Raw genomic sequence first — 27,534 nt, forward strand, 5'->3', positions numbered from 1 at the left:
CAGTTGGTGTAGTTTATATGGATTTCACCAAAGCCTTTGACAAAGTCTCACATGGGAGACTCATAAAGAAGGCAAATGCACATGGGATACAGGGTAATTTGATAAAGTGGATTCAAAATCAGCTTAGTAGAAAACAGAGGGTGATGACAGAAGGTTGCATTAGTGACTGGAAGCCAGTGTCCAGTGGCACATCACACAGATCGAGACTGGGTTCCCTATTATTTGTTATTTTTATATAAAAAACGTAGACTGTGGGGGGTAGGATTAGGAAGTTTGCGGAAGACACAAAGATTGGCCGGGTGGTTAACAGTGAGGTTGACTGTCTTGGGTTACAAGAAGATATAGACAGGATGGTCAAATGGGCAGATAAGTGGCAGATGGAATTTAACACTGAAAGGTGTGAAGTGATACACTTTGGACAGAGTAATTCGACAAGCAAGTAATCAGTGAATGGCATAACACTAGGAAGTTATGAGGAACAAGGGGACTTTGACATGTTTCTCCACAGATCTCTGAAGGCAGAAGGGCATGTTAGTGGAGTGGTGAAAAAGGCATATGGGGCACTTGCCCTTATCAATCGAGGCAGGGAGGTCATGTTGGAGTTGTATAGAACTTTGGTGAAGCCACAGCTGGAATACTGTGTGCAGTTCTGGTCACCATATTAAAGGAAGGGTATAACTGCACTGGAGGGGATGCAGAGGAGATACATCAGGATGTTGCCTGGGTTGAAGCATTTAAGTTATGAAGAGAAGTTTGATAAACTTGGGTTGTTTTCGTTGGAGCAGAGAAGACTGAGGAGCGACCTGATAGAGGTGTACAAAATTATGACAGGCCTGGACAGGGTGGATATGGAGCAACTGTTTCCCTCAGTTGAAGGGCCAGTCACGAGAAGGCACAAGTTCAAAATAAGAGGCAGGGGGCTTAGGGGAGATGTGAGGAAAAACCTTTTACCTAGAAGATGGTGATGGTCTGGAGTGTTCTGCTTGGGAGAGTGGTGGAGGCAGGTTGCCTCACATCCCTAAAACGTACCTAGATGAGCACTTAGAATCATACAGTGCAAAAGAAGCCCTCCAGCGCATTGAATCTATACCGACACGTGTGAAATACCTGACCTCATATCTAATCCCATTTACCAGCACTTGGCCCATAGCCTTGAATGTTACATCGTGCCAAGTGCTCATCCAGGCATGCCATAACATTCAAGGCTATGGACCAAGCAATGGTAAATGGATTAGGTAGGTAGGTTAGGTGGTTCTCATGGATTGATGCAGATTTGATGGACCATAGGGGCTCTTCTGCACTGTGAGATTCCGAGAAGGCCATTAGATTGTGGATAGAAAGGTTTCAGTCTTGCTTCCTCCTCCTCACTGCATAGTCACAGAATCATAGAATAGTTTTGGCATAGAATGAGGCCTTTTGGCCCATCATGTCTATGTTCACTCTCTAAAGGAGCAATTCACCCAGTGCTATTCCCCTGCCTTCTCCTGTATGTTAACAGAGTTCACGTTGGTTGGTGAAGTCAAAACTAAGACAGAGCCCTGCCTTACAGGTGGGTTTATTGACTTTGGTTTATGCCAACATTCCTCGCACTCACCCAGCTATCCTCCTTTATGCTCAAATATTCTTCAGTGTTTCCCGTAACAATGTAATTGACATTAACAAACCGTTAACATAATTCAAATAATAATCCAATTCCCTTTTAAATGCCTCAATTGAAGATGCCTCCACACTCTCAGGCAATGCATTCCAGATCCTAAAAACTCCTGCATGAAAAGGCTTTTCCTTAAGTCACCATTGCTTCCTTTGTCACTTACTTTAAATCTGAGCCGACTGGTTCTTGATACTTCCACCATTGGCCCATTTTGAATACCTCTATCAAATCTTTTCTTCGCCTCCTCTTCTCCAAAGAAAACAGTCCCAACCTCTCCCAGCTATCTACGCAACTGAAGTTCCTCAACTATGTCCCTCAGGGTAGTGTCTTAGGCCCAACAATCTTCAGCTGCTTCATCAATGACCTTCCCTCCGTTAAAAGGTCAGAAGGGGGATGTTCGTTGATGACTGCACAATGTTCAGCATCATTTGCGATTCCTCAGACACTGAAGCAGTCCATGTTCAAATGCAACATGATCTGGATAATATCCAGGTTGGGCTGACAAATGGCAAGTAACAAATGCCAGGCAATGATCATCACCAATAAGAGACACTCTAACCACTGCCCTTTGACATTCAATGGTGTAACCATCACTGAATCCCCCACTGTCAACATCCTTGGGGTTACCATTGACCAGAAACTCAACTGGACTCATCATATAAACACAGTGGCAACAAGCAGGTAGGAGGCTAGGAATACTGCGGCGAATAATTCACCTCCTGACTCCCCAAAGCCTATCCACCATCTACAAGGCACAAGTCAGGAGTCTGTTGGAATACTCCCCACTTGCCTGGATGGGTGCAGCTCCAACAACACTCAAGAAGCTTGACACCATCCAGGACAAAGCAGCCCGCTTGATTGGCACCACATCTACAAACATTCAATCCCTCCACCACCGACACTCAGTAGCAGCAGTGTGTACTATCTACAAGATGCACTGCTGCAATTCACCAAATATCCTTAGACAGTACGTTCCATACCTTCCATGACCACTTCCATCTAGAAGGACAAGGGCAGCAGATAAATGGGAACACCACCACCTGCAAGGGGGGGGGGTTGGGCAACACCAACAGTGTGGATACAGGCTATAGTTATCCATGAAGGCCTTCTCAATCTTGCCCCTTGTCCCTGAGGTGTGGAGACCTTCAGGTTAAATCACCACCAGTCAGCACTCTTTCTCAAAAGGGGAGAGCAGCCTATAATTTGGGTGCCCAGAACTGTACACAATACTCAAGTTGAGACCAAATTTTATACAAGTTTAACATAACTTCCAGAGTCATATTGAATGTGAAACGCGAACTATTTCTATCTCCACAGATTCTGCCAGACTTGCTGAGTTTTTCCAGCATTTTATGTTTTTATTTAACACAACTTCCTTGCTTTTGTACTCTATGCCCTTATTGATAAAGCCTAGGAGACTGTATGCTTTATTAACCATGGTCTTAACTTGCCCAGCCACATTCAATGATTCATGCACATATATGCCCAGGTGGTTCCTCTACTCCTGCACCCACTTTAGAATTGTAACCTCTTTTGTACTTTGTCTGCAATCTGGCTACCAAATGAATCACTTCACACAACTCTGCATTAAGTTCTCCCAATCATACACATTGCAAGAGGAAGATTACTAGCCTATGACTGGGACCAATTGGTTTGTGGAGAAATGTTGAAGTTTGTAAAAGGTACTTCAGCACCTGCAATACCACACCCTGTAATATATACTCTTGAAGCTTGAGCAATAATAGAAGAACCCAAAAAGAGTAGAACTGAAGTTGTAATATGCTTCACCTTTGGTGGATGTTAAGTGTGCCTTTTATCAAGATGGCATCCAGCACACATTATGTCTGAAGTGCAGATGCCACTTTGAAACACTAAAGGCACTCATAGTGCACAAAACAATTGGCACAACAGAATTGAATTCTGCTCCCAAGGTCTCATTCATTCAGACAGCTGCAAGGGTCCGATTCAAAAGGAAAAAAAAGATGGAGAAAGAAAGGAAGGAAAGAAGAAAAGAAATAAAGCATGTTTCATAACTTCAGGACACCCCGAAGTAACATCCAATGAAGTACTTTTGAGGTATAGTATAGGTGTTGTGAGAAACACAGCCACCAGTTTGAACACAGCAAGATTTCACAAACAGCAATGTGATACAGACCAAATAATCTGTTTCAGTAACGATAACTGAGGAATAAATCCCTTGCTCTTCTTCAAAATGGTGCCATGGGATCTTCAACATGATAGAGCAGACTGGGTCTAGGTTAACATCCTATCTGAAAGGCCACCATTGTCAGTCTAGTTTTTTGTGCTTAGGTCTTAGGAACGATACTTAATCCCATGACTATCAAATTCAGAGGCAACAGCACTTCAACTGAGATAAGGTGACAGTTGTGGATAGGATCTTTCAGTAAGGAAAGCTTTATTTTGGTTCTTGCCTGTGCAATACCTAACTGTGTTCAATTCACTTCCCGGTACCAAGATGAGATAAACATTCGGTTTTCTAGCAGTAACATGGCTTTGTAAAATGAATCTAATTTCAGTGCAAAGGCACTATTTTCAGTTGCAAGTTGTACTCAAAAGGTAAGCAAGAATTCCTACTCAAAGAAAATACCTGTTCTGTTTTGTTGTTGTTTGATGATTTCTGTGTTGCCAGGACAGGTGGACAGTTTACTGTCTTGTTTCGTCTGTTCGCTGAAAGAGATGAACAAAAGTATTTGAAAAATAAGAATTATAATTTAAGTCTACATAGAGTTAAGTAAAAAGATTGCCATCCAATTTGTGCCCAATTCTATAATAGACACTTGCTAAATTACATTTTACTGCATTTTGCGTGACCATTCACAATTACACTTCTAACTGTAGGAATTATTAAATATAAGGGGATTTGGACACAAAGTATAAATAAATATAGTTGAGTCTTTGTAATATCTAGAAAATCTCCACAAAGAATGAAGTTAAATATATAATATATGAAGATAAGTGAATAAGTGATAAACATTCAGATGAATGACAGATTCAAGACACATTTCAAGGGAATAAGCAGAGCAGATGCGACCAGAAAGCAACTGCTTTATTAATTTACAAATGGAAGATTTCAAGGCTCAACCAACAAACCCTTAAAGGAACATGTTTCTTTTTCAGAGAAGGGAATGGTGGAAAGAGAGTTTCCCTATGTGGTAGTGCAACAAAATCAAAAATCTTAGTAATTGCTTAAAATGAGAATTTTTGTCGAAACTTTTTGTCTTGCACTCATCGTGACATTTCATCAAGACTACAAAGAACAAAGAACAACAAAGAACAGTACAGCACAGGAAACAGGCCCTTCGGCCCTCCAAGCCTGAGCCGCTCCTTGGTCCAACTAGACCATTCGTTTGTATCCCTCCATTCCCAGACTGCTCCTGTGACTATCCAGGTAAGTCTTAAATTCAAGGGAGACAAATTCAAGGGAGACAACAAAGTTATACTGTCATGAGAAGAGAGAGCTGATTGGTTGGCAAGTGGACTTTGGTTGATCAAGGCTTTGCCATGAAGAATGCACCAGTTCATGATGATTGACAGTTAGCATCGTTTGAAATTTAAACCAGGCAGATTGATTCTGATTGGTCGAGACATTGTCCTGAGGAATGAATTAGCAAATGGCTGTCACTTACTTTATTTAGCTGAAACAGGTGCAATGTGTGTACGTGTTCTTTGTCTTCAGGGAACAGGGCCCTGTGTATTAATATATGTAGCTTCTAATACACACAAACGTGTCAGATTGTGAGCAGGATGGATGACTTTAAATTTGTTGCCAAAGTAATTCTTAACACGCTGATTATTTAACAAATAAGCCAGCACGGAAAGCGACTGGCCCGGATGGGGTACCCGGATGAGCACTCAGATCGTGCACGGATCAGTTGGCGGGGGTATTCACAGACATCTTCAACCTCTCTTTACAACAATCTGAGGTCCTATCTGCTTCAAGAAGGCGACCATCATCCTACTACCTAAGAAAAGCCAGCAGCGTGCTTAATGACTATAATTCGGTGGCTCCATTATTATGAAGTGCTTCGAAAGGCTAGTCATGGCACGAATCAATTCCAGCCTTCTGGGCTGCCTGGATCCACTACAGTTTGCCTACCACCGCAACAGGTCCACAGCAGATGCCATCTCTCTGGCCTTGCGCTCAACCCTGGAACATCTAGACAATAAAGACACCTATGTCATTTATTAACTACAGCTCAGCCTTCAACGCCATTATTCCTACAAAACTCATCTCCAAACTCCGTGGCCTGGGCTTCGGCTCCTCTCTCTGCGACTGGATCTTAAACTTCCTAGCTCACAGACCACAATCAGTAAGGGTAGGCAACAACACCTCCTCCACAATCATCCTCAACACCGGTGCCCCACAAGGCTGTGTTCTCAGCCCCCTACTATACTTCTTATACACTTGTGATTGTGTGGCCAAATTCCCCTCCAACGTAATTTTCAGGTTTGCTGACGACACCACCATAGTGGGTCAGATCTCAAATAATGACGAGGCAGAGTACAAGAATGAGAGAGAATCTGGTGAACTGGTGCGGCAACAATAATCTCTCCCTCAATGTCAACAAAATGACGGAGCTTGTCATCGACTTCAGGAAGCGTAGAGTAGAACATGCCCCTGTCTACATCAATGGGGACGAAGTAGAAAGGGTCAAGAGCTTCAGGTTTTTAGGTGTCCAGATCACCAACAACCTGTCCTGGTCCCCCCATGCCGACACTATAGTTAAGAAAGCCCACCAACACCTCTACTTTCTCAGAAGACTAAGGAAATTTGGCATGTCAGCTACGACTCTCACCAACTTTTACAGATGCACCATAGAAAGCATTCTTTCTGGTTGTATCACAGCTTGGTATGGCTCCTGCTCTGCCCTTCTCTGCACCCTAGCTATGACTGTAACACTACATTCTGCACCCTCTCCTTTCCTTCTCTAAGAATGGTTTGCTTTGTCTGTATAGTGCGCAAGAAACAATACTTTTCACTGAATGCCAATACATCTGACAATAATAAATCAAATCAAATCAAATCAAGTGTTGTCCAATTATGGAAACACATCTAATGCTGGACACTGTGCTTTGAGTTTTGCAAGTACAAGCTGGTTGAGTAGTCTGTACCTTGCCGTTGTGAACTGCAGAAGGGATATGCTGTTTGATATGTCTTTAGGATGTACAGACTACATACCTAGCATCATACAGGCACTGAAATCCTACTCCTTGCATATTTCTTATTTGTGGATAATATGTTTGCTATATTTAAATTTGTAGTTGCAAGTCCAAAGATATGCAGGTGAGGTGGATTGACTGTGCTAAATTGCCCCAAGATGTGTAGGTTAGATGGATTAGCCATGGCAAATGTGTGGAGTTGTGGGAATATAGTGGGGGAAAAGGGCCTGGATAAGGTACTCTGTCAGAGAGAGTCAATGCAGACTCGATGGGCCAAACGATCTCCTTCTGCACTGTATGGATTCTATGATGTAATCATTTTCTTATAGGTCTTAATGGCTCCAGCCTGTAAATAGGTCCCAAGCCATTGTCTCAATCTTGTATCCTGCAAGTTAATGGCCACCCTGATCAGATCATTTTGCGCTATATTTCCCGCAAACCGAATAACGGGCCTAAGGCCATCATTTTTGGCCCTGAAAAATGCTCAGTTTATCACAGATTTCTCAGGAAGGGCAAGGTATCTCAAAACATTGAGCAACAGGTGAAGCTAGCTTGCATTAGTAGCACAAGCAGTAATCGCCACTAACAAAATGCTGCCGATAAGCCAAAAGGACTTTCTGCCTATCACACAAATGAATGATGTGATATATGAATTTCACTGCTAGTGTGATGTTGGATATGTCGGCCATACATCCCAAAGACTGGATGATTATAAAAACAGCATGTCCCTTCCGCTGTTATCATGTCTCTTGCAACGAGCAAGAGACATGTTAATGAGGCCCACCTTCCTGTCAGCTGTCACCTTCAAACATGCATGCACTGGCTAATACCTCCTTCCTGCTAGGGAGGTAAAATTGAGCCCCAGGTGCCTGGAGTGAGAAAACTTCACCGTTCTCACCAATAAGCATTAAAAAAATCTGAAACATGAACTTGACAGTAGAGCAGAAGTGAAAGTACAAAAACTATTTCAGCATTTTATGCTGGTCAAAATTTCAGTTCTGACAAAAATACACAGGCTCGATTTGATCCTAGTTGGGAACTAATTCACATGTGCTAATTGGCGACCAATACCATCAACTGAACAAAGGAAATTTAGGCCTATCCTATATCAGAGCGACCGTGTGAATCATCAGAACCCTCGATCCCACATTTAGTGCTGGGCTGGTGATCTTGGGTGCCCAAATATCCAGAAATGGGCAACACATCCTGCCTTATCTGGGCAGGCATTGGGCCAGCAGTTGGTTAATATAGTAGAGGTAGATATATGTACAGCCACACTGCCAAGAACAGATCAACTGCCAAGGACGGTTCTACTGGAAACCTACTGGAAAATAAAACTCTCTTCCACATCCCCCACCCTCTCCATTTCACAAGGTTTCAGTTCAAGAGACTCATCTGATTATTGAAAGTATCATGAAATCATGGCCAGTATGTCCATCATGTTTGGAAAAACACAAAATTAGGATACATACTCTTTTTTCACATCTAAACATCACAATTCCTTTTTTGACTCAATGTAAAATAATATTCTTTGTAAAGCCACAGTTCTTAAAGCTTACTATTTGCATATTTTTTATCCAAAGAAACAATCCATTCTTATATATCTCTGCTGTTGTTGATAATATTCGTTGCATAAAGATGCAAATTAACACTATCTCTAGTTGTGCAAACCTCCAATTGCTGTCACCCTGAGGGAAGATCTCAAATTCAGTGTGAATTTTAGATTTTAAGTAGGATAAGATAGTTTGAACACATGCATTTTGTTTTACAAATACCCATGTTTTGGTGAAGGTAGGAGTGCACTTCAGAGAGTGAACACAATATCAATGGGTTTCAACTAGTTATGGAAAAGGATAAGTAGCAATCAAAGTGGGCTAATTTCAGTAAGTTGATAAGGGATCTTTAATTAAAAGCCATTTGGTTTGTTGTACATTTGTGTGGACTCTCTGAAAGAGTTATCTTTTTAGTCACATTCCTTCTGTTCCATACCATAAGGAAAGATACCGATTTTTAAAAATTCCTTCAAACATTGGTGTTGGAAGATAAGAGAGATAACACATTGTTCTGTCCCACCAACTCTAATTTGCAGGAAGGAACTACACAAATTTGAATAATCAGATTAACAGTTCTATCCGTTAGTAAACCACTGAAATTTTCATTTCTCTATAAAATGGCTCGTTTCCCTTCCAATTTTTAAAAATTGAATTGCACAGTCAGTATCAATAGTTGTCTTCAATTAAATAGGCTTTTCTTTTAATTAGTAATTCTCCTTCCCCAGTATGCCCAGTCTTACTGTTTCTTTTGACACCATGTGAAAAAGTGATGAACTTATCTTCTTAGCTCAGGTTTAAAATGTGCACGAGGTTTTCTTATCAGAATTTATTCATGTTTAGTGTGTCACCAGTACAAAATTCTGTTTCACCAAGATAACCCTGCAAAGTATATCTACAAAGTAGGACCAAGTTGTGCACCACACCAAGTGCATAACACAAAATTTAAAGTGGCTCAAAAATTCTTTTGAAGAAAGAATGATTGCCAGCTTTTGAAAAAGACTTGCATTATACCGATGCAAGGACAAAAATTAGTAGGCCAGAAATATGATTTTTCCAATTCTCTATTTTCACCTTCTCCCTGAAGGAGGCAACAGAGATGGACAAGGTGGACAAGGCATGCTGGCCTTCATCGGTCAGGGTGTTGAGTATAGGAATTGGAAAATCATGTTGCAGCAATATAAGAATTTGGAGTATTGTGTATAATTCTGGTCACTACTGGAAGGATGTTGATGCAATGCAAAGGGTGCAGAAGAGATTTACCAGGATGTTGCCGGAGGAGGTGGTGGAAGCAGATTCCATAACAGCGTTCAAGAGGCATCTGGATAGATACATGAATAGACAGGGAATAGAGGGATATGAACCACGTAGAGGCAAGAAAGTATTATATTAGAGAGGTATCTGTGTTGGCACAGGTTTGGTGGGCGCAAGGGCCTGTCCCTGTGCTGTACTTTTCTTTCTTCTTTGATTCCAACTCTTGGTGGTTGACAATGCACGAACTACCCATTTCCCACATTTCTGCTTTCACAGCATCCTCTCCTCCCAGAACCATGATAGGGGCGGCATGGTGGCACAGTGGTTCGCACTGCTGCCTCACAGCACCAGGGACCCGGGTTCAATTCCGGCCTCGGGTGACTGAGTGGAGTTTGCACGTTCTCCCCGTGTCTGCGTGGGTTTCCTCTGGTTTCCTCCCACAACCCAAACATGTGTGGGTTAGGTTGATTGGCCATGCTAAATTGCCCTTAGTGTCAGAGGGACTAACAGGGTAAATATGTGGGGTTACGGGAATAGGGCCTGGGTGGGATTGTGGTTGGTGCAGACTCGATGAGCCAAATGGCCTCCTTCTGCACTGTAGGGATTTTATCATTCTATGATAGGATTCTCTTGGCCTCACTTTCCACGCCATCAGCGTCCATATTCAATGGCTCATCCTCCACAATTAACGTCACCTCCAGTCCGATGTCACCAAACCTATCTTCCATGTCCCTCCCCCTTTTGTATTGCACAGGGACTGTCACTTCTGTGTTATCCTCAATCATCCCCAACAACCTGTTCCCTTCCCATGGCACCTTTCCATGCAATGGATGCAGAACCTGTCCTTTTACCTCCTCTCTCCTCACTATCACTCTCCAGTGATCCACATGTACTTCTTTCAATTTAGAATACTACATTCAATACTCAATCCTGTCTGCTTCACATTTTGGAGACCAATTGCAGACTGAGTGATTGCTTTGTGGAACAACTCTGTTCAGTCCGCAAGCATGATGCCAAGTTTCTGATAGTCTGTCATTTTAATTTTCCACCTTCCTCTCATGTTGACAACCCTTGTCCTCAGCCTACTGCAGGGTGTTCCAATGAAGCTCAATACAACTCAAGGAAAGATATCTCCTCTTTCGATTATGCACTTTTTGATTTGATTTAATTTATTATTGTCGCATGTATTACCATACAGTGAAAAGTATTGTTTCTTGCGCATTATACAGACAAAACATACCATTCATAGAGAAGGAAACGAGAGAGTGCAGAATATAGTGTTACAGTCATAGCTAGGGTGTAGAGAAAGATCAACTTAATGCCAGGTAAGTCTATTCAAAAGTCTGACAGCAGCGAGGAAGAAGCTGTTCTTGAGTCGGTTGGTACGTGACCTCAGACTTCTGTATCTTTTTCCCGACGGAAGAAGGTGGAAAAGTGAATGCCCAGGGTGCGTGGTGTCCTTAATTATACTGGTTGCTTTGCCGAGGCAAAGTCAATGCGGGAAGTCAATGGATGGGAGGCTGGTTTGCGTAATGGATTGGGCTACATTCACGACCTTTTGTAGTTCCTTGCGGTCTTGGGCAGAGCAGGAGCCATACCAAGCTGTGATACAACCAGAAAGAATGCTTCCTATGGTGCATCTGTAAAAGTTGGTGAGTCGCAGCTGACATGCCAAATTTCCTTAGTCTTCTGAGAAAGTAGAGGCATTGGTGGGCTTTCTTAACTACAGTGTCGGCATGGGAGGACCAGGACAGATTGTTGGTGATCTGAACACCTAAAAACTTGAAGTTCTCAACCCTTTCTATTTCATTCCCATTGATGTAGACAGGAGCATGTTCTCCTTTACACTTCCTGAAGTCAATGACAATCTTCTTCGTTTTGTTGACATTGAGGGAGAGATTATTTTTGCTGCACCAGTTCACCAGATTCTCTATCTCATTCTTGTACTCTGTCTCATCATTGTTTGAGATCTGGCCCACTACGGTGGTGTCGTCAGCAAATTTGAAAATCAAATTGGAGGGGAATATGGCCACACAGTCATAGGTGTAAAAGGAGTATAGTATAGTATGGGAATATAGACTTGTTAGTCTTCTGAACACAACATTGAGTTCAACAATATCAGACCATAATTTCTGCCTCCATTTTGTTTCCCTTTCTTTGTATGTTTCGGTCTCAATCTTGTTTTTGCTCTCGGACAAGAGCTGTTCATTATTCTGCCACTTACGCCTCCTTGATAGACATCTTTAGTTTCTTGACTTGATCCATTCCTAATGGCTCTGCCCTATTAAACATCTCCAACCATCTTCTGCATGATCACAGCCTTCCCCTTTTCTTTTATTTCCTTCCTCCATTCCCCCCCCCCCCCCACCCTTTAACCTACTTAAAACAAAGTCAAAGGTAATGGGCAGCAGGCAAGAAAGTGATGATTTAGTTTTGTGGAGCCCCACTCACTTGGTGCAGCTAAGATTATTGCTATGTAGCATCTGAAACCATTGACCAGGCCATGCATGCTAAAGTATCATCTACAGGCCAAAACTGCAAGACTGTTCATTGTTTGCCAAGAACACAAATCAGAGAATCAGGAGTGGAAATCAATCTTCAAAAACAGAAAATGCTGGAAAATCTCAGCAGGTCTGACAGCATCTGTGGAGACAGAATAGAGTCAATGCTCTGAGTCTGGATGACACTTCATCAGAGCTCCGGACAAGTTAAAGGAGAAATTGTTGAGTTCAGCCAGACAGAGGGACAGTGAGAATTGTTCAGACCACTGTTCGAGGAAGAAGCAAAGAGTTTTCAGGCCATCCTGAAGAGGGATTGGACATCCATGGTGAGGAGGCGGGGAACTGGAAGTTGTTGATATGGCATAGGGCATCGGAGGAATGACGCATGTAGATGGGAAGGGGCTGGATAAGAGGAGAGGGACAGGAGTCATGATAGGAAGAAATGAGTTCAGTAGGGCAGGAGCAGGCTGACACAATGGGCCTACTGGGGCAGTCCTGTTTGTAGATTTTGGAAAGCCATGATGTGGAGATGCCGGCATTGGACTGGGGTGGTCACTACATTAAAAGATCTGATAAGAGGCACAGTAAGAAGTCTCACAACACCAAGTTAAAGTCCAACAGGTTTGTTTGATAGTACAAGCTTTCGGAGCGCTGCTCCTTCATCAGGTGAGTGGAGAAATGGGTTCACAAACAGGGCATCTGTAGACACAGACTCAATTACAAGATAATGGTTGGAATGCGAGTCTTAACAGGTAATCAAGTCTTTACAGGTACAGACAATGTGAGTGGAGAGAGGGTTAAGCACAGGTTAAAGAGGTTTACGAGCCGGATTCTCTGACCTCGCTCGTGGCTGGGATTCTCCGGTCCACTGCAGTGAATGAAGATTTGGCTCAACTCCAAATTCTCCGTTCGCGTTGGCAGGGGTGGCAGGGCATGAATGTCTGGAGAGTTCCAGCCCATATCTTTTGAATGTTTTAATCTTTTTGCAGAACAAGTAATATTGTTGATACCACAACAATAGTTTAGTTCAATATTTAATTCAAAGTGATGCTTCAAAGCTCCCTGATTTTCAATCATTAATCTTATTTGTCATTGTATCAGTACAAAAATCTACGCAGTATTCAGAGCTTCTCAAACTTTGGGTTGCAAACTCTAGTGGGAATGAGATTTTGGGGTCACTAAGGCAGAAGCAGCAATGGCTACTGCGGAGCTCAGAATAATTTCTGACAGCTGTGAGGCCCCCTTAAATCCTTGTGTTTCTTTCAATTGGTGGACATGACCTAATGGACAACTCTTAGAGGCCCAACTATTGCTGCTGCAACAAGCCTGTGAATACGTAGGTGCTCATTTGTTTTTGTGTAGAAATCCTTCTCATTAACTCTCACAATATTCAAATCCTGCTGCCCCCAACTCAACAACAGAAGCTTCCCCAACGCCCACTCACAGCTGAAACCTTCCTATCATCAGTCCCTGCCCCAGTCCACTCAACAGCTCTCATACCTCCTAAATTTTCACTCTGGGGTCACAGCAGAAAAACATTTGGGAAGTGCTGACTTATGGCCTTTAGGTGAAGCTAAAAGGCTAATTGGATATGGTCAAGATGATGCAATTCAATCCCACTTCAAAATCATTTATTCTGTCCTTATCTTTGTGTTCCCATCATAAATTCTTGTGCCTACATAAACTTGGCATGTTGTAACTATTCCCTCTCGCCACAGGAAACGTCACAGAATTTTTATATTATTTAATAAGTAATATAATTGATTTAGCAAAATCTGCAGTTCCATTTGTTAGTTTGTAAATAAAAACATAACTGGCATTAAAACTGCACTTATAAGTAACATCCCATTCTGTAAGCCACTGGCTAAGAGAACTGCCATGTTGCCATAGTGCATGAAACTGTAATTAGAAACCCAGTAAAAGTTTAACTGTTACACAACTGAGCAATGCACCCCTATTAAGTTATAAATAGTGCAGCAGTATACAGACTGTGTGCCAAAATAGGAGTTGATTAAAGTGTAAGATGATAAACTAAATGCTATAATCAGTTCAAGGTCCACTCTTCCAACACAGAATTCTTACAGTTCTGCGCCAGTGAAGCAGCAGAAAGTTCACACTACCTTAGTACACAGTTTAAGAATCAACAAAAAAATCAGTGCACACTAAATTGCAACCATTTTAATTGTATACCAGTACTGCTTAACACGAGTGGAACCACAGAATCCCGACAACGCAGAAAGGTGGCCATTCGGCCATGGAGTCGGCACCAACTCTCCGACAGAGCATCTTATCGAGGCCCAACTCTCCCCCACCCAGGCCCTATCCCCATAACCCCGCAAATTTACCATGGCTAATCCACCTAACCTACACATCTTTGGACACCAAGGAACAATTTAGCATGGCAAATCCACCTAACCTACACCGCTTTGGACAGTGGGAGGAAACCGGAGCACCCGGGGGAAACCCTTGGAATCACAGAATCCCTACAGTGCAGAAGGAGGCCATTTGGTCCATCGAGTCTGCACCAACCACAATCCCACCCAGGTCCTAGCCCCGTAAACCCACATATTTACCCTCCTAGTCCCCCTGAAACTAAGGGGCAATTTAGCATGGCCAATCAACCTAACCCACACATCTTTGAAGTGTGGGAGGAAATTGGAGCACCCGGAGGAAACCCAGGCAGGCAGGCGGAGAAATATGCAAAGTCCACACAGCCAGGCCAGAATCGAATCCGGGTCCCTGGCGCTGTGAGGCAGCAGTGCTAACCACTGTGCCACCATGCTGCCCACACAGACACAGGGAGAATGTGCAAACACCACACAGAACACATCTTTAATTTTTGTTGCCCTGTATGAAAAATAAATAATGTTTGTACATTATTTATTTAGGATAATGTTTTTTAAAATCTAACATATTCTGCAACATGAAGAGCTTTTTAAAAATTCACTCCTGGAACATGATCACGGTGGCATATATTGCTCTTCCTCTCTTGCCTTAGGAAAGTGGTGATGAGCCTTCCTGAACTGGTACAGTACAGCATTAGGTGCCCTCAATTTTGCACATGACAGTCTTCAATTTAAATCTGCTATCCTTACCTGGTCTGGCCTACAGGGGCCTCTCGACCAACAACAATACGGTTGACTCAACTGCCCTGTGAAATGGCCTACCTAGCCACTCAATTCAGGACAATAAATGCTGGCCCAGCCAGTAATGCCCACATGCCATGAACAAATAAAAACTCACTAAATGATCTCCACTGTTCTGTCCATTGACACACAATAGGGTCTGAATTTCTTCCATTCACATATCATTGCGATAGAATAATTTTTTTCCCCACACCCATTCTTTGGAATTCCACCCCAAAGCCGGAAAGTCTGTATTGTCCATTGTGAACCAGTTTCTGTAAATATTAGGATAAGGGCAGCCATTCATTATTGGCAGAGGTTTGCTGCATTTGAATGACTTCGTAACAAGATGTTGTGAAAGCTTGTTTGTATTTTAATGTCACGTCCAGACATGCTGGCTCTCTCCAGGGCCTTGTGTAGTTGTAGGTATATTGACAGGAAAGGAAAACGTCACCTGGCCAATTAACTCCATTTTGTTTTCAAAAATAAGGTTTCATTCTCCATAGATCCATAAAACCTTGAAGCTACATTATGTGAACATAACCACAAGGAGAAGGCTGCAGAAAGATGAAGTGAAAGGAGACGAGTGGGATGATGGCTGCAGTGAGAGTAAGAGTGCTTCCACACTTTAAGGATGCCTCCTTTAAGGTGCTCCTGTGGTGCTGGAAAGGAGGTACTATTCAGAGGATGGGAGGTGAAAACCTGGCTGGAGAACTGCGCAGCTACAGGTTTGTGGCACGAATCTCAGTGCAATGTTGGAAGCACTTCAGCAACATGGTGGGGGCTGACAAGGTGAGTGGCATGAATTCTGGAAAGTAAGCAGCCCTGCATAGATAATATAGTACCGATGGTGTGTACAGCACTATGGATGACTTGTGCACAGGAGATCAACAAACACCAATGTCCTTTGGTCTTTAGCTCTGATAAAGGGTCATCCTGACTCGAAACATTGGCTCTATTCTCTCCCCACGGATGCTGTCAGACCTGCTGAGATTTTCCAGCATTTTCTGTTTTTGTTTCAGATTCCAGCAGAATGAGAGATGCAATGGCAGCAGGCACAAATCCTCCTCACTTGTCACTTGTGTGTGATTTGAGTGATCCATGATGACCATATGAAGCTCAAGAACACATACAGATAGGAGGAAGGAGTTGGATAGGGCATCATTAACAATGTTTTGTCTTTCCCACAGAACGAGAGATTGAAGCGACACAGAGATGTCACTGGAACCAGCAAAGACCTCTGGGGAGGAAGCACCATCTGAAGATCGATCATTACATCATCCCAATGAACCCTTCAAAAATGCAAATGCTCTCACATCAGTACCGCATGAAGTGTGGCTAGAATGGGTGACACCAGCTGATAAGCATGGCACATGCAGAGGAGTAGCTGAAAGAGGAAATGATAGCTGTAGCACAGATGATCAGCACCGCACAGATGCTGAGATTTGGTGGCCATTGACAAAGCAGGCGCTTATAGAACACGTCAGGAGATGGGTCTGTCAGTCAATCAAAGGTTTGTTCCCATAGGCATACAATGGAGTTCTTCCATTCCATGTCTCTGTCTTTTGAGAATATGACCTACCCCTCAGAGTGGCAACCTTCATGGACAGCCGCATGTGGTAGACCAACAAGTGCATTCAGGAGATATGCAAAACTTCAGGGATATTGAGCATGGGTCAGCATGAGGGGTCAGAGATGCATTGACCTGTTGTTAGATGATAGAGAGCTCCTGGTGAGCAAGGGAGTGCAGGTGAGCCACAAAAGAGTTGAGGAACAGATAGTTAAAGGTGATGGGAGCTCTTTTCAAGATGCCTCTGGCCATGATCCAGACGCTGCTTCCTGAAACGATAACAGGGGCTTCCACTTATTTAATTCATTCATGGGATGTGGGCTAAGCCAGTATTTATTACCCATTGCTAATTGTCCTCAAGAAAGTGGAGGTAAGCCGTCTTCGTGACCCACTGCAGTCTATATGTGTAGGAACATCCAAGGTGCCGTTAGGAAGGGAGTTCCAGGATTTTGACCCAGCAACAGTGAAGATACGGCAGTATAGTTCCAAGGCAGGATGGTGTGTGGCTTGGAGGGGAACTTGATGGTGGTGGTGTGCCCATGCATCTGTTACCCTTATCCTGCTAGGAGGTGGTGGTTACGGGTTTGGAAGATGCTGTCAAAGGACCCTTTTAACGTTTAACTGAAATTTACTAAGTATGTGAAATAAGTTTTTTGCAGCCTTGGATAAAGATAAACAAGCTCTGCTGGAGAGCAGCTGTAAACTAGTCTAATCTGGCTTCAATAGCTGCAACAGGGCTGCCTTTTTTGAGTTTCAGATAATATAAATGTAAATATCTGTGTGCAGCTTGCAAACTGAGTGCCGCCTGAATTTAGAATCACAGAATCTTTACAATGCAGAAGATGACCGTTCAGCCCATCGAGTCTGCACTGGCTCACTGAAAGAGCATTCTACCTCATCTCACTCCCCTGTCCTAACCCTGTAACCTAGCACATTATTTATTTTCAGATAGCAACCCAATTCCCTTTTCAATACCTTGAACTAACCTGCCTCCACTACTCTTTCAGGAAGTTTATTCCAGACTCCAATCACCCTCTGGGTGAAAATATTTTTCCTCATATCACTTCTACACTTTTTGCCCATTATTTTCAATCTGTGCCCTCTAGTTCCTGATGCTCTCTTGAAAGGGTATGGTTTCTCACTATTTACCCTGTTCATACCCCTCAAGATCTTGAATACCTCTATCAGGTCTCCTCTCAGCCTTCTTTTCTGCAAGGAAAACAGTTCCAATCTATCCTCATAGCTCCAGTTATTTTTTTCCTGGAATCACTCTTGTGCATCTCCGCTGAACTCTCTCCAATGCCTTCACATCCTTCCTCAAGTATGGAACCGAGAACTGGACATAATACTCCAGATGAGGCCTAACAAGTTAGAATCTTACACAAGTTCAACATGACCTCCTTAGTCTTGTACTCAATGCCCCTATTAATTTGATTTGATTTGATTTATTATTGTCACATGTATTAACATACAGTGAAAAGTATTATTTCTTGCGCGCTATACAGACAAAACATACCGTTCATAGAGAAGGAAACGAGAGAGTGCAGAATGTAGTGTTACAGTCATAGCTAGGGTGTAGAGAAAGATCAACTTAATGCAAGGTAAGTCCATTCAAAAGTCTGACAGCAGCAGGGAAGAAGCTGTTCTTGAGTCGGTTGGTACGTGACCTCAGACTTTTCTATCTTTTTCCCAACGGAAGAACATAGAACATAGAACAGTACAGCACAGAACAGGCCCTTTGGCCCACGATGTTGTGCCGAGCTTTATCTGAAACCAAGATCAAGCTATCCCACTCCCTATCATCCTGGTGTGCTCCATGTGCCTATCCAATAACCGCTTAAATGTTCCTAAAGTGTCTGACTCCACTATCACTGCAGGCAGTCCATTCCACACCCCAACCACTCTCTGCGTAAAGAACCTACGTCTGATATCCTTTCTATGTTTCTATGAACCCTATAGTTATGCCCCCTTGTAATAGCTCCATCCACCCGAGGAAACAGTCTTTGAACGTTCACTCTATCTATCCCCTTCATCATTTTATAAACCTCTATTAAGTCTCCCCTCAGCCTCCTCCGCTCCAGAGAGGACAGCCCTAGCTCCCTCAACCTTTCCCCATAAGACCAAGGTGGAAGAGAGAATGTCTCGGGTCCTTAATTATGCTAGCTGCTTTGCTGAGGCAGTGGGAAGTGTAGACAGAGTCAATGGATGGGAGGCTGGTTTGCGTGATGGATTGCACTACATTCACGACCTTTTGTAGTTCCTTGTGGTCTTGGGCAGAGCAGGAGCCATACCAAGCTGTGATACAACCAGAAAGAATGCTTCCTATGGTGTATCTGTAAAAGTTTGGCTGACATGCCAAATCTCCTTAGTCTTCTGAGAAAGTAGAGGTGTTGGTGGGCTTTCTTAACTATAGTGTCGGCATGGGGGGACCAGGACAGGTCATTGGTGATCTGGACACCTAAAAACATGAAGCTCTCGACCCTTTCTACTTCATCCCCATTGATGTAGACAGGGGCATGTTCTCCTTTACACTTCCTGAAGTCGATGACAATCTCCTTTGTTTTGTTGATATTGAGGGAGAGATTATTGTTGCTGCACCAGTTCACCAGATTCTCTATCTCATTCCTGTACTCTGTCTCATCATTGTTTGAGATCTGACCCACTACGGTGGTGTCGTCAGCAAACTTGAAAATCGAATTGGAGGGGAATTTGGCCGCACAGTCATAGGTGTACAAGGATTATAGTAGGGGGCTGAGAACACAGCCTTGTGGGGCAGCGGTGTTGAGGATGATCGTGGAGGAGGTGTTGTTGCCTATCCTTACTGATTGTGGTCTGTGAGTTAGGAAGTTCAGGATCCAGTCGCAGAGGGAGGTGCTGAGGCCCAGGCCACGGAGTTTGGAGATGAGTTTTGTGGGAATAATAGTGTTGAAGGCTGAGCTGTAGTCAATAAATAGGAGTCTGACATAGATATCCTTGTTATCTAGGTGTTCCAGAGTTGAGTGCAGGGCCAGGGAAATAGCATCGGCTATGGACCTTTTGCAGCAGTAAACTGTAGTGCATCCAGGTAGTCCGGGAGGCTGGAATTGATTTGTGCCATGACTAATCTTCGATGCACTTCATAATGATGGATGTCAGAGCCACTGGCCAATAGTCATTAAGGCATTGGTTTTTCTTAGGTATCGGGATGAAGGTCGTTTTCTTGAAACAGATAGGGACCTCAGATTGTTGTAAAGAGAGGTTGAAGATGTCTGTGAATACCTCTGCCAGCTGATCCACGCAGGATCTGAGTGCACTAAAACCTAGGCTAGCATCTGCTTTATTAACTGTTCTCTCAATATGCCTGCCTTCTTTAATGACTTATGTACAAATACACTGAGATCCCATTGCTCCTGCACCTCCTTAAGAATTTCTCCCTTTGTTTTACCTTGTCTCTCCACATTCTTCCTGCTAAAATGAATCACCTCACACCTATTGCCTTGAACTTCACCTGTCACTCGTCTGCCCAAACCACCAACATGTTTAAGTCCTTTTGAAGTTCAAGATTATCCTCATCACAGTTGACAACATTTCCAATCTTGGTATCATTTGCAAATTTTGAAATCATGCCTTGAACACCAGTCTAGGCATTAATATACATCAGGAAGAACAAGGATCCCAAAACTGACCCTTGGGGAATTCCACTACAAACTTTCCTCCAATCTGAAAGACAGCTATTTATCATTATTCTCAGCTTCCTGTCACTCAGCCAATTTCTTATTCAAGTGCCTACTTTGCCTTTTTTCATGAGCTAGAATTCTGCTCAAAAGTCTGTTATATGGCACTGCATTAAATGCCTTTTGAAAATCCATATACACACATCAACAGCATTGCCCTCATCCATCTTCTCTGTTATTACCTCAAAAATTCCAGCAAGTTTAGTTAAACATGATTTTCTCTCAATGAATTTGCCTGGCTTTCCATAACTATCCTGCACTTGTTTAAGTGACTATTAATTTTATCCCAAACTATAGTTTCCAGAAGTTTCCCTACCACTGAAGTCAAACTGTCTGTAGTTGCCAGCATTATCCTTGCTGAACAAGAGTGTAAGATTTGCAAACCTCTAGTCCTCTGGCATCACCCCTGAGTCTATGGAAGACTGGAAGATTATCATTAGTGCCTCTGAAATTCCCACTCTCATTTCCCTCAGTACCCTTGGATGCATCTCATCCGGGCCTGGTGCCTTATCAATTTTAAGTAACAACAGCCTTTTGAACACCATCTTCTCAATTGCAAATTTGTTGAATGTACCAGTTACCTCCTCTCTTACCTCGGCCTGGGTAGCATCCTGTTCCTTTGGAAAGACAAGTGCAAAGTACTCATTTATTACCTCTGCTACTTCTCCTGCCTCCATGTGCAAGTCTTCTTTTTTATCCCTAATCGCCCTACTCTTTCTTTTACCACCCTTTTATTATTTACATGTTTATAGAATACCTTGGGATTCCTTTTTACATTAGCTTCCTGTCACTTTTCATGCTCCCTTCTTGCCTTTTCTGATTTTTTTCCCTCTCGTCCATCGATATCTAGCCTGATTCTCCATTGTATTTTCTACCTGACATCTGTCATGCACATATTTCCTCCTTTTCATCTTCACCTCTATCTCTCTCATGTTCTAGATTTATTTGTCGCACCTTTCCCCTTCAAAGGAATATACCTTGACATTGCCTACAATACTCTCTCTTTGAAGGTAGCCCATTGTTCAGCCACCATCTTTTCCGCCAACATTTGATTCCAACTCACTCAACTCCCACAGAGTAATCCCCTCCATTCCAATGACAGCTATGAGTTTTATTGCTTGGGAATGCCACACTTCTTATTGCCTGTTACAGGCAACAATCACATCATACTATTCTCTTACCTCAGTGCTGCTGGAAGGCCACTGAAGCTCTGAGAAACCCGTGTGCCTTTAACAATATTCCAAACTCTACACAAAATCATTGTTAATAACTATCTTATTTGCCTCAAATGGATGCCTGCCACTGATCAGCAGACTCTACTTACTGGCTTTGGGAACCATGATGTGGAATTGCCAGCGTTGGACTGGGGTGGGCACAGTAAGAAGTCTCACAACACTAGGTTAAAGTCCAGCAGGTTTATTTGGAATCATGAGCTTTCGGAGTGCTGCTCCTTCCTCAGGCACTCACCTGGTGTTGTGAGACTTCTTACTGTGGCTTTGATAAAACTGACCAGCAACAGAAAGATGACAAGGTGCAGCCCCGATGTGTTCTCCCACTACCTTCCCACCTCAGCCTCCAACCCCATTTCCAGAGTAAAATTCAGCTTTTGTTTTCTATCAGCCCCCAATGTGGCTGCATTGCCAATGGCTCCATCACAAAAAGAATCATGCCAACAGTTAACAGGAACAAGGAGCCCAAGATCAGAATTTTTCTTTTAAATCAGCGCAGCTGAAAATTTAGCAGCATTAATTCATCAAGGGCTTATTATATAATTGTACTTTGGACTGAACATTATCAGTTCATTTCCAAATGCTCTGTCTGGCTACATGCTTTATAAATGATTATAGCTCCAATCAAAACATTTAGCTCATGCACGTACCTGCCAAGGCTGGTCTGTGTTGATAGTGAGCCCACATGTTCCCTCATCCTGGTAGGCAAGATCATCTCTTCTCTCCCACATTCAGTGTTCTCATTTGCTAAGATATTTGTGTTAAACTGTGATAAGGCAGATTCATCAGCATCATGTGAGAAACCTTTAATGTTGAGGGAAGAATCTGAATTTAACCTCTTCATAGCTGCAAGGAAAACATAAAACACTGCATTATTTGGCTTCAACCCACAATCCAACACCTAGGACTGGATTCTCACTACAGAGGCAGGTAGCTCAAGTCGGGAAATTTTCCGACCTGGCAGACCACAATCACCCCAACTTCCATGAAAATCTGGGTCTCAGACCCCAATATTCACCTGGATATGGGGAAGGGGTGGAGTGCATGTCAGTGGCCGGGAAGCTCAAGCTACGTGGAAAGGGAAGGTTTTGCTCTACTTAACGGCAGAAGGTCACTAGAACTTTTTCAATTCCATTTCCTGCCTCACACTCAGCCAGTGGTTGCAGCGTAGGGCAGAGGGGAAGAAGAGATGTGAGGGAGCTAGTGCAAAGGGATAGTAGGTGTGGGTGGCAGAGAACACAGCAGAAGACCACGCCATGGTGACCAACTTTTATGAAATAGAAATGAAATTGACCATGGGGTGGGAAGGGTCCTCATGATCATGAGGGGGTGAGGTTTTGGTGACCATGGGAGCGGAGGAGTGGGGGGGATTGGTAAGTGTGAGAGTGGGGAGGGGTGGGGGGAGTTATTTCTTCCTGAGTGGGAGCAGGAGTGGTCCTGAAACTATAATGGGGGGGGTGGATTTGGGGTGTTAAGATCAACTTAAACTTAGAACTTATTTTGTTGAGTTAGCATATTTATCTGCTGGTCAACTCACTCATTTGCAGTCCTGCTCAAAAATCCACAATCCAACACCTAGGACTGGATTCTCACTACAGAGGCAGGTAGCTCAAAAATCACTCACAAGACTCCCAGGCTCAGTTTCCCAAAGGCTATCCTAGAAATTGGGGGGAAAAAAGGTGTCCGTCAAGAGACACGGGAGAAACAGTCAATATAAGGGAACATCCCTTAAAATAAGGAACTGTTGGTCACCCTCGGCTTGAGGGACCACCAGAATTACTTCTGTTCCTCCTAGCCCACAAGCTGGAAACATATTTTCCTGCTAGGTCTGGCACTTTCTGCATCCAGCTGCTGGTGTCTCCTCCCTTGGGAAATCCGGTTTGCAATTTTACATTCAAATGGCTGCCAATACATGACGCACTGACTCTCATTTAAATAATGCAATCATTGACCCACTTCTCTGGAGTGTGTTACTTAGACACCTCCAAAACTGGAAGTAGGTACATTCAGGGCAGGTTGGGTTTGGGCTTCACATTTTTAGCAATCTAAAAAACCCTCTTCCATGTCCATCATTGGAGTGGGGATTAAAATTCCTGTTATAACACATGAATGCCATGAAAACACACATTCAAAGGGTAGAATTGACCGCAATTCTGTACAATTATGTATTAAATTTAATAGCCTTCCAAGGAAATGTAGGTTTACTGAAAACATGCCTTGCTTCCCTGACCAACAGTTTTGTCCTTTCCATTCCTGGATTGACTCACTCCTTCTCATCTTGTTAACCCAAGTATAATAGTCATTTACATAGAGCCATGTTCATGGGCCACAAACTAGGCTCAACCCGATTTGGCTTAATCAACTGACAGCATTGCCATGACCTCTCTATGACTAAATCCTCCATTACTTCAGGATCAGTTTGGAGAACAAGGACAAAACCTAACCTCTTCCATCACAAAATATTTCCACAAAACTCTTCCCCCACATATTTCTTAATGATAGTAAATTTGAGGCCATCCACGCAAATTCTTAAGTTGATTTTTGTTCCTTGAGAGGTCTATCACCAGAGAATATTGGAACTAAAGTTGTCAGCATCCCATGGGTGTCAGCTGCTCAAATTCAATGTTTTTTTTTAATTGTCTGAGTATTATTACAGGAAATTTGCTGGTAGATTTTTTTTAATAGTTACAAGTTTCCGATCCTGAATTCTCAAATAGTAGTTGTAGAAACAAGAACATTATGTATTAAAAAGTTTGCATAAAGATAAAGTAGGTTTTTGGATTGTGTCATTCAGCTATATGGTTTCTGGCATTTCTCAGTTGTTTCACGTTGGTGTTTGACAGCCTGGGAGAATATATTTTCTACAGAGCCTTCATTCCTCAGGTATGAAGCTCTACTCCAAGGAAGTCATGAATAGGAACCATGTATAGACAGAAGCAGCTTCTATTGATTGTCACTGGTGATAAATTTCATGGTGTCCTTTAAGAGAAAATCCTACATATCTTCTCCTAGCTTTTCTCTGATTAGCAGTTAAGGGTGGCATGTACAGTTGATTTTGTGCAGTAGTGTGGAGTCAGTGGTTTTCCCCATTGAACTCAACAGCACAAGGGAAGGGAAGCAGGAAAAAGGCTGCTTGAATGCAGGCTTGGCACCAGCAAGGGTGAGTTAGTGGTGTGGAGTGGGTCGGGGCAGTGGAAGAGGATTCCAAAGGAAGAGGGAAGGGTTGTGCGCATGGATGAGTGGAAAGGGAAAGGGTCTGCACCCTGGATGTGATGGACAGCGGTGAGGCCAGTCAAGCGAGATAAGAAAATGAAAGCCCTCAAGGTCTGTGTCAGAACCGTCCAAATGTTGGTTCATCTCAGAGTCCTTACTTTGAACTTTTGAGTTCACCTGCAACATTTTAATTACCTCCCTGAAAGTGATCACTGACAATGTCCTTTACTATGCATAGAAGTGAGAGCCAGCTGAGTCTCCAAGTTCAGCCACACAGAAACTCAGAGTGATGAGAACAACACTGAACACTAACATGAACACTCATGCTGGAGAGCTATTTTCTCTCTAGCTATTAAACTCTTTCTGCAAACAGGTTTAGTTAAGCTAAAAACATTAGCACCGAAATCTTGCTGGCATTTATGCCAGCAGGATCTTATGTTCCCACCAACGTCGTGGGGTTCCCGGTGGTGAAAGGGTGCGTTCAATGGGAAACCCTGTTGACAACGGTGGGACCATAAGATCCTGCCGCCAGCGAGCAATGTGCCACCTCTCACCACCGCAAAATACACTGCAAAGGGGGCGGAAAATCCCACCCAATATCTTTTCCCTACAGGTGGGCCCTGGTTGCTAAGCAACAGCGCATTCTTTCTCCAATCTCTTGTTTACCTTTCACGCCGTAACTTTCTAAGCACATTGGAAAACAGTTTAAAATGAAACCAAAATCTCCATACACACAATGTATTTTTTGTTTAACATGAATCTAACTGGAGCTTTGCCCTTTCTTACAAAGAAACACTAAATTAAAATCACTTAAACCTATATCTCATTTCTATCCAACAATACAAATACAGATCACTTAAAACTACCTTTGCTTCCTGACAGCAGAATCACAGAATTGTCACAGCACAAGAGGGGGTCATTAGGTACATCATGCCTGCGATGGCTTTCTGAAAGAGCAGTTCACCTAGTCAATTCCCCACCATCCTGCACATACTTCCAATGATTATCCAATTTCCTCTTGAATGCTCAATTCAACCTGCCTCCACCATACTCGCAGTGCTTTCCAGATCCTAACCACTCACTGCTTGAAGAAAAGTATATATCCTGAAGGCCTGATATCACAAGGCAATTAAAATATCCAACCTGAAAACCAAATGATAGAAAATATTTCTTTGTTAACCAGGAAGCTGTAAGTTTCAGTTTCAAGGTTACAAGATTTGCATGATTTGATGCCTGAGTTCCATGAGTCATTAGTTACTGGGTAATACCATGTGGGGGTTAGTTGGCTAGATGGATAGCATGTGGATCAGATGAACTCCAACAGCATGGGGCTCAATCCCTCTTTTGGCTGAGGTAGACTCGGACCCTGCCTTCTTGCACTTTGCTGTGGTTCGATGAATAATAATCTGGAAGGACCTGCCTTTAGGCAAAGAACTGAAGAAGATGGTAAGATGAAGCAGAAGGAAAAAAAAACAAGTATTATGAAGAACACAAGAGAGAGGAGCAGGAGTAAGCCATACAGCCTGCTCCACTGTCTCCCAAGCTATACGCCTCTCCCAACCAACTCCAAAGATGTGCGGGTTAGATTGATTGACCATTCTAAATTAACTCAGGTGGATTAGGGTAAATATGAGGGATTACGGGAATGGGGCCTGGGTGGGATTGTGGTTGGTGAGGACTCAATGGGCCGAATGGCCTCTTTCTGCACTGTAGATTCTATGATTCTATGAACTCTGGCCAGCTCCTCTCTCATGCCTCTGTTGTTGCCTTTATTCAACTGTAATACCATGACATCAGATTCCAATTTCTCCCTCTCAAACTGCAGGGTGAATTTTATCATATTATGGTCACTGCCTCTAAGGGTTCCTTCAGCTTAAGCTCTCTTATCAAGTCTGCCTTATTACACATCACCAAATCCAGAATTGCCTGTTCCATAGTGGGCTCCGCCACAACCTGCTCCAAAAAGCCATCTCGTACAAATTCCTTTTGTTGGGGTTGTTTTCCTAGGAATAGAGAAGGCTGAGGAGGGGTGACATGATTGAGGAATACAAAATTGTAAGGGATAGAAATAGAGTAAATGAGAGAAACCACTTTCCCATGGCAGAGAGTTCAGAAACCAGGAATCACAGATTCAAACTAAATGGTAGAAGGATTAAAAGGTATAATGAGGAAAAACATTTTTATGCAGAGGGTGGTGGGTGTCTGGAATTCACTGCCCGAGTTGGTTAGTAGAGGCAGAGACATGAAAACTCTTTTAAAAAGTACCTGGATCTGCACCTTAAGTGCTGTAAGCTGCAGGGTTATGGAAGCTTATTTGAAGGAAGATGGGATTAAAACAGGCAACTGAGTGTCTTTGTGTCAGCATGGACAAGATGGGCTGAACGGCCTCTTTCTATGCTGTATCATTTCCATGGTTCTATTAACCATGCAACCTACCAAAATGGGAGGTGGCCTGCCATTAGCTGGCGGCAGGATCTATTGGTCCTGCCGTTGTCAACGAGGTTTCCCGTTGAACGCACTCCTTGCCATTGTGAAACCCACAGTGGG

The 27,534-nt window shown here is 43.1% G+C and overlaps 1 protein-coding gene across 2 annotated transcripts in view; it reads right to left on the reverse strand.

Annotated features, from left to right (window-relative positions):
• armc2 (armadillo repeat containing 2) overlaps positions 1 to 27,534 on the reverse strand; it is a 132,632-nt gene that overhangs the window by 88,265 nt on the left and 16,833 nt on the right. For both annotated transcript variants that reach the window (XM_078212370.1, XM_078212369.1), the window contains exons 5-6: positions 22,425 to 22,620; positions 4,260 to 4,339 (exon numbers count right to left, since the gene is read on the reverse strand). In XM_078212370.1, the coding sequence (XP_078068496.1) occupies positions 4,260 to 4,339; positions 22,425 to 22,620 (276 nt within the window). The remainder of the gene's footprint in view (positions 1 to 4,259; positions 4,340 to 22,424; positions 22,621 to 27,534) is intronic.

Source organism: Mustelus asterias, chromosome 5 (genome assembly GCF_964213995.1).
Source record: "Mustelus asterias chromosome 5, sMusAst1.hap1.1, whole genome shotgun sequence".
NCBI classification, from domain to species: Eukaryota; Metazoa; Chordata; class Chondrichthyes; order Carcharhiniformes; family Triakidae; genus Mustelus; species Mustelus asterias.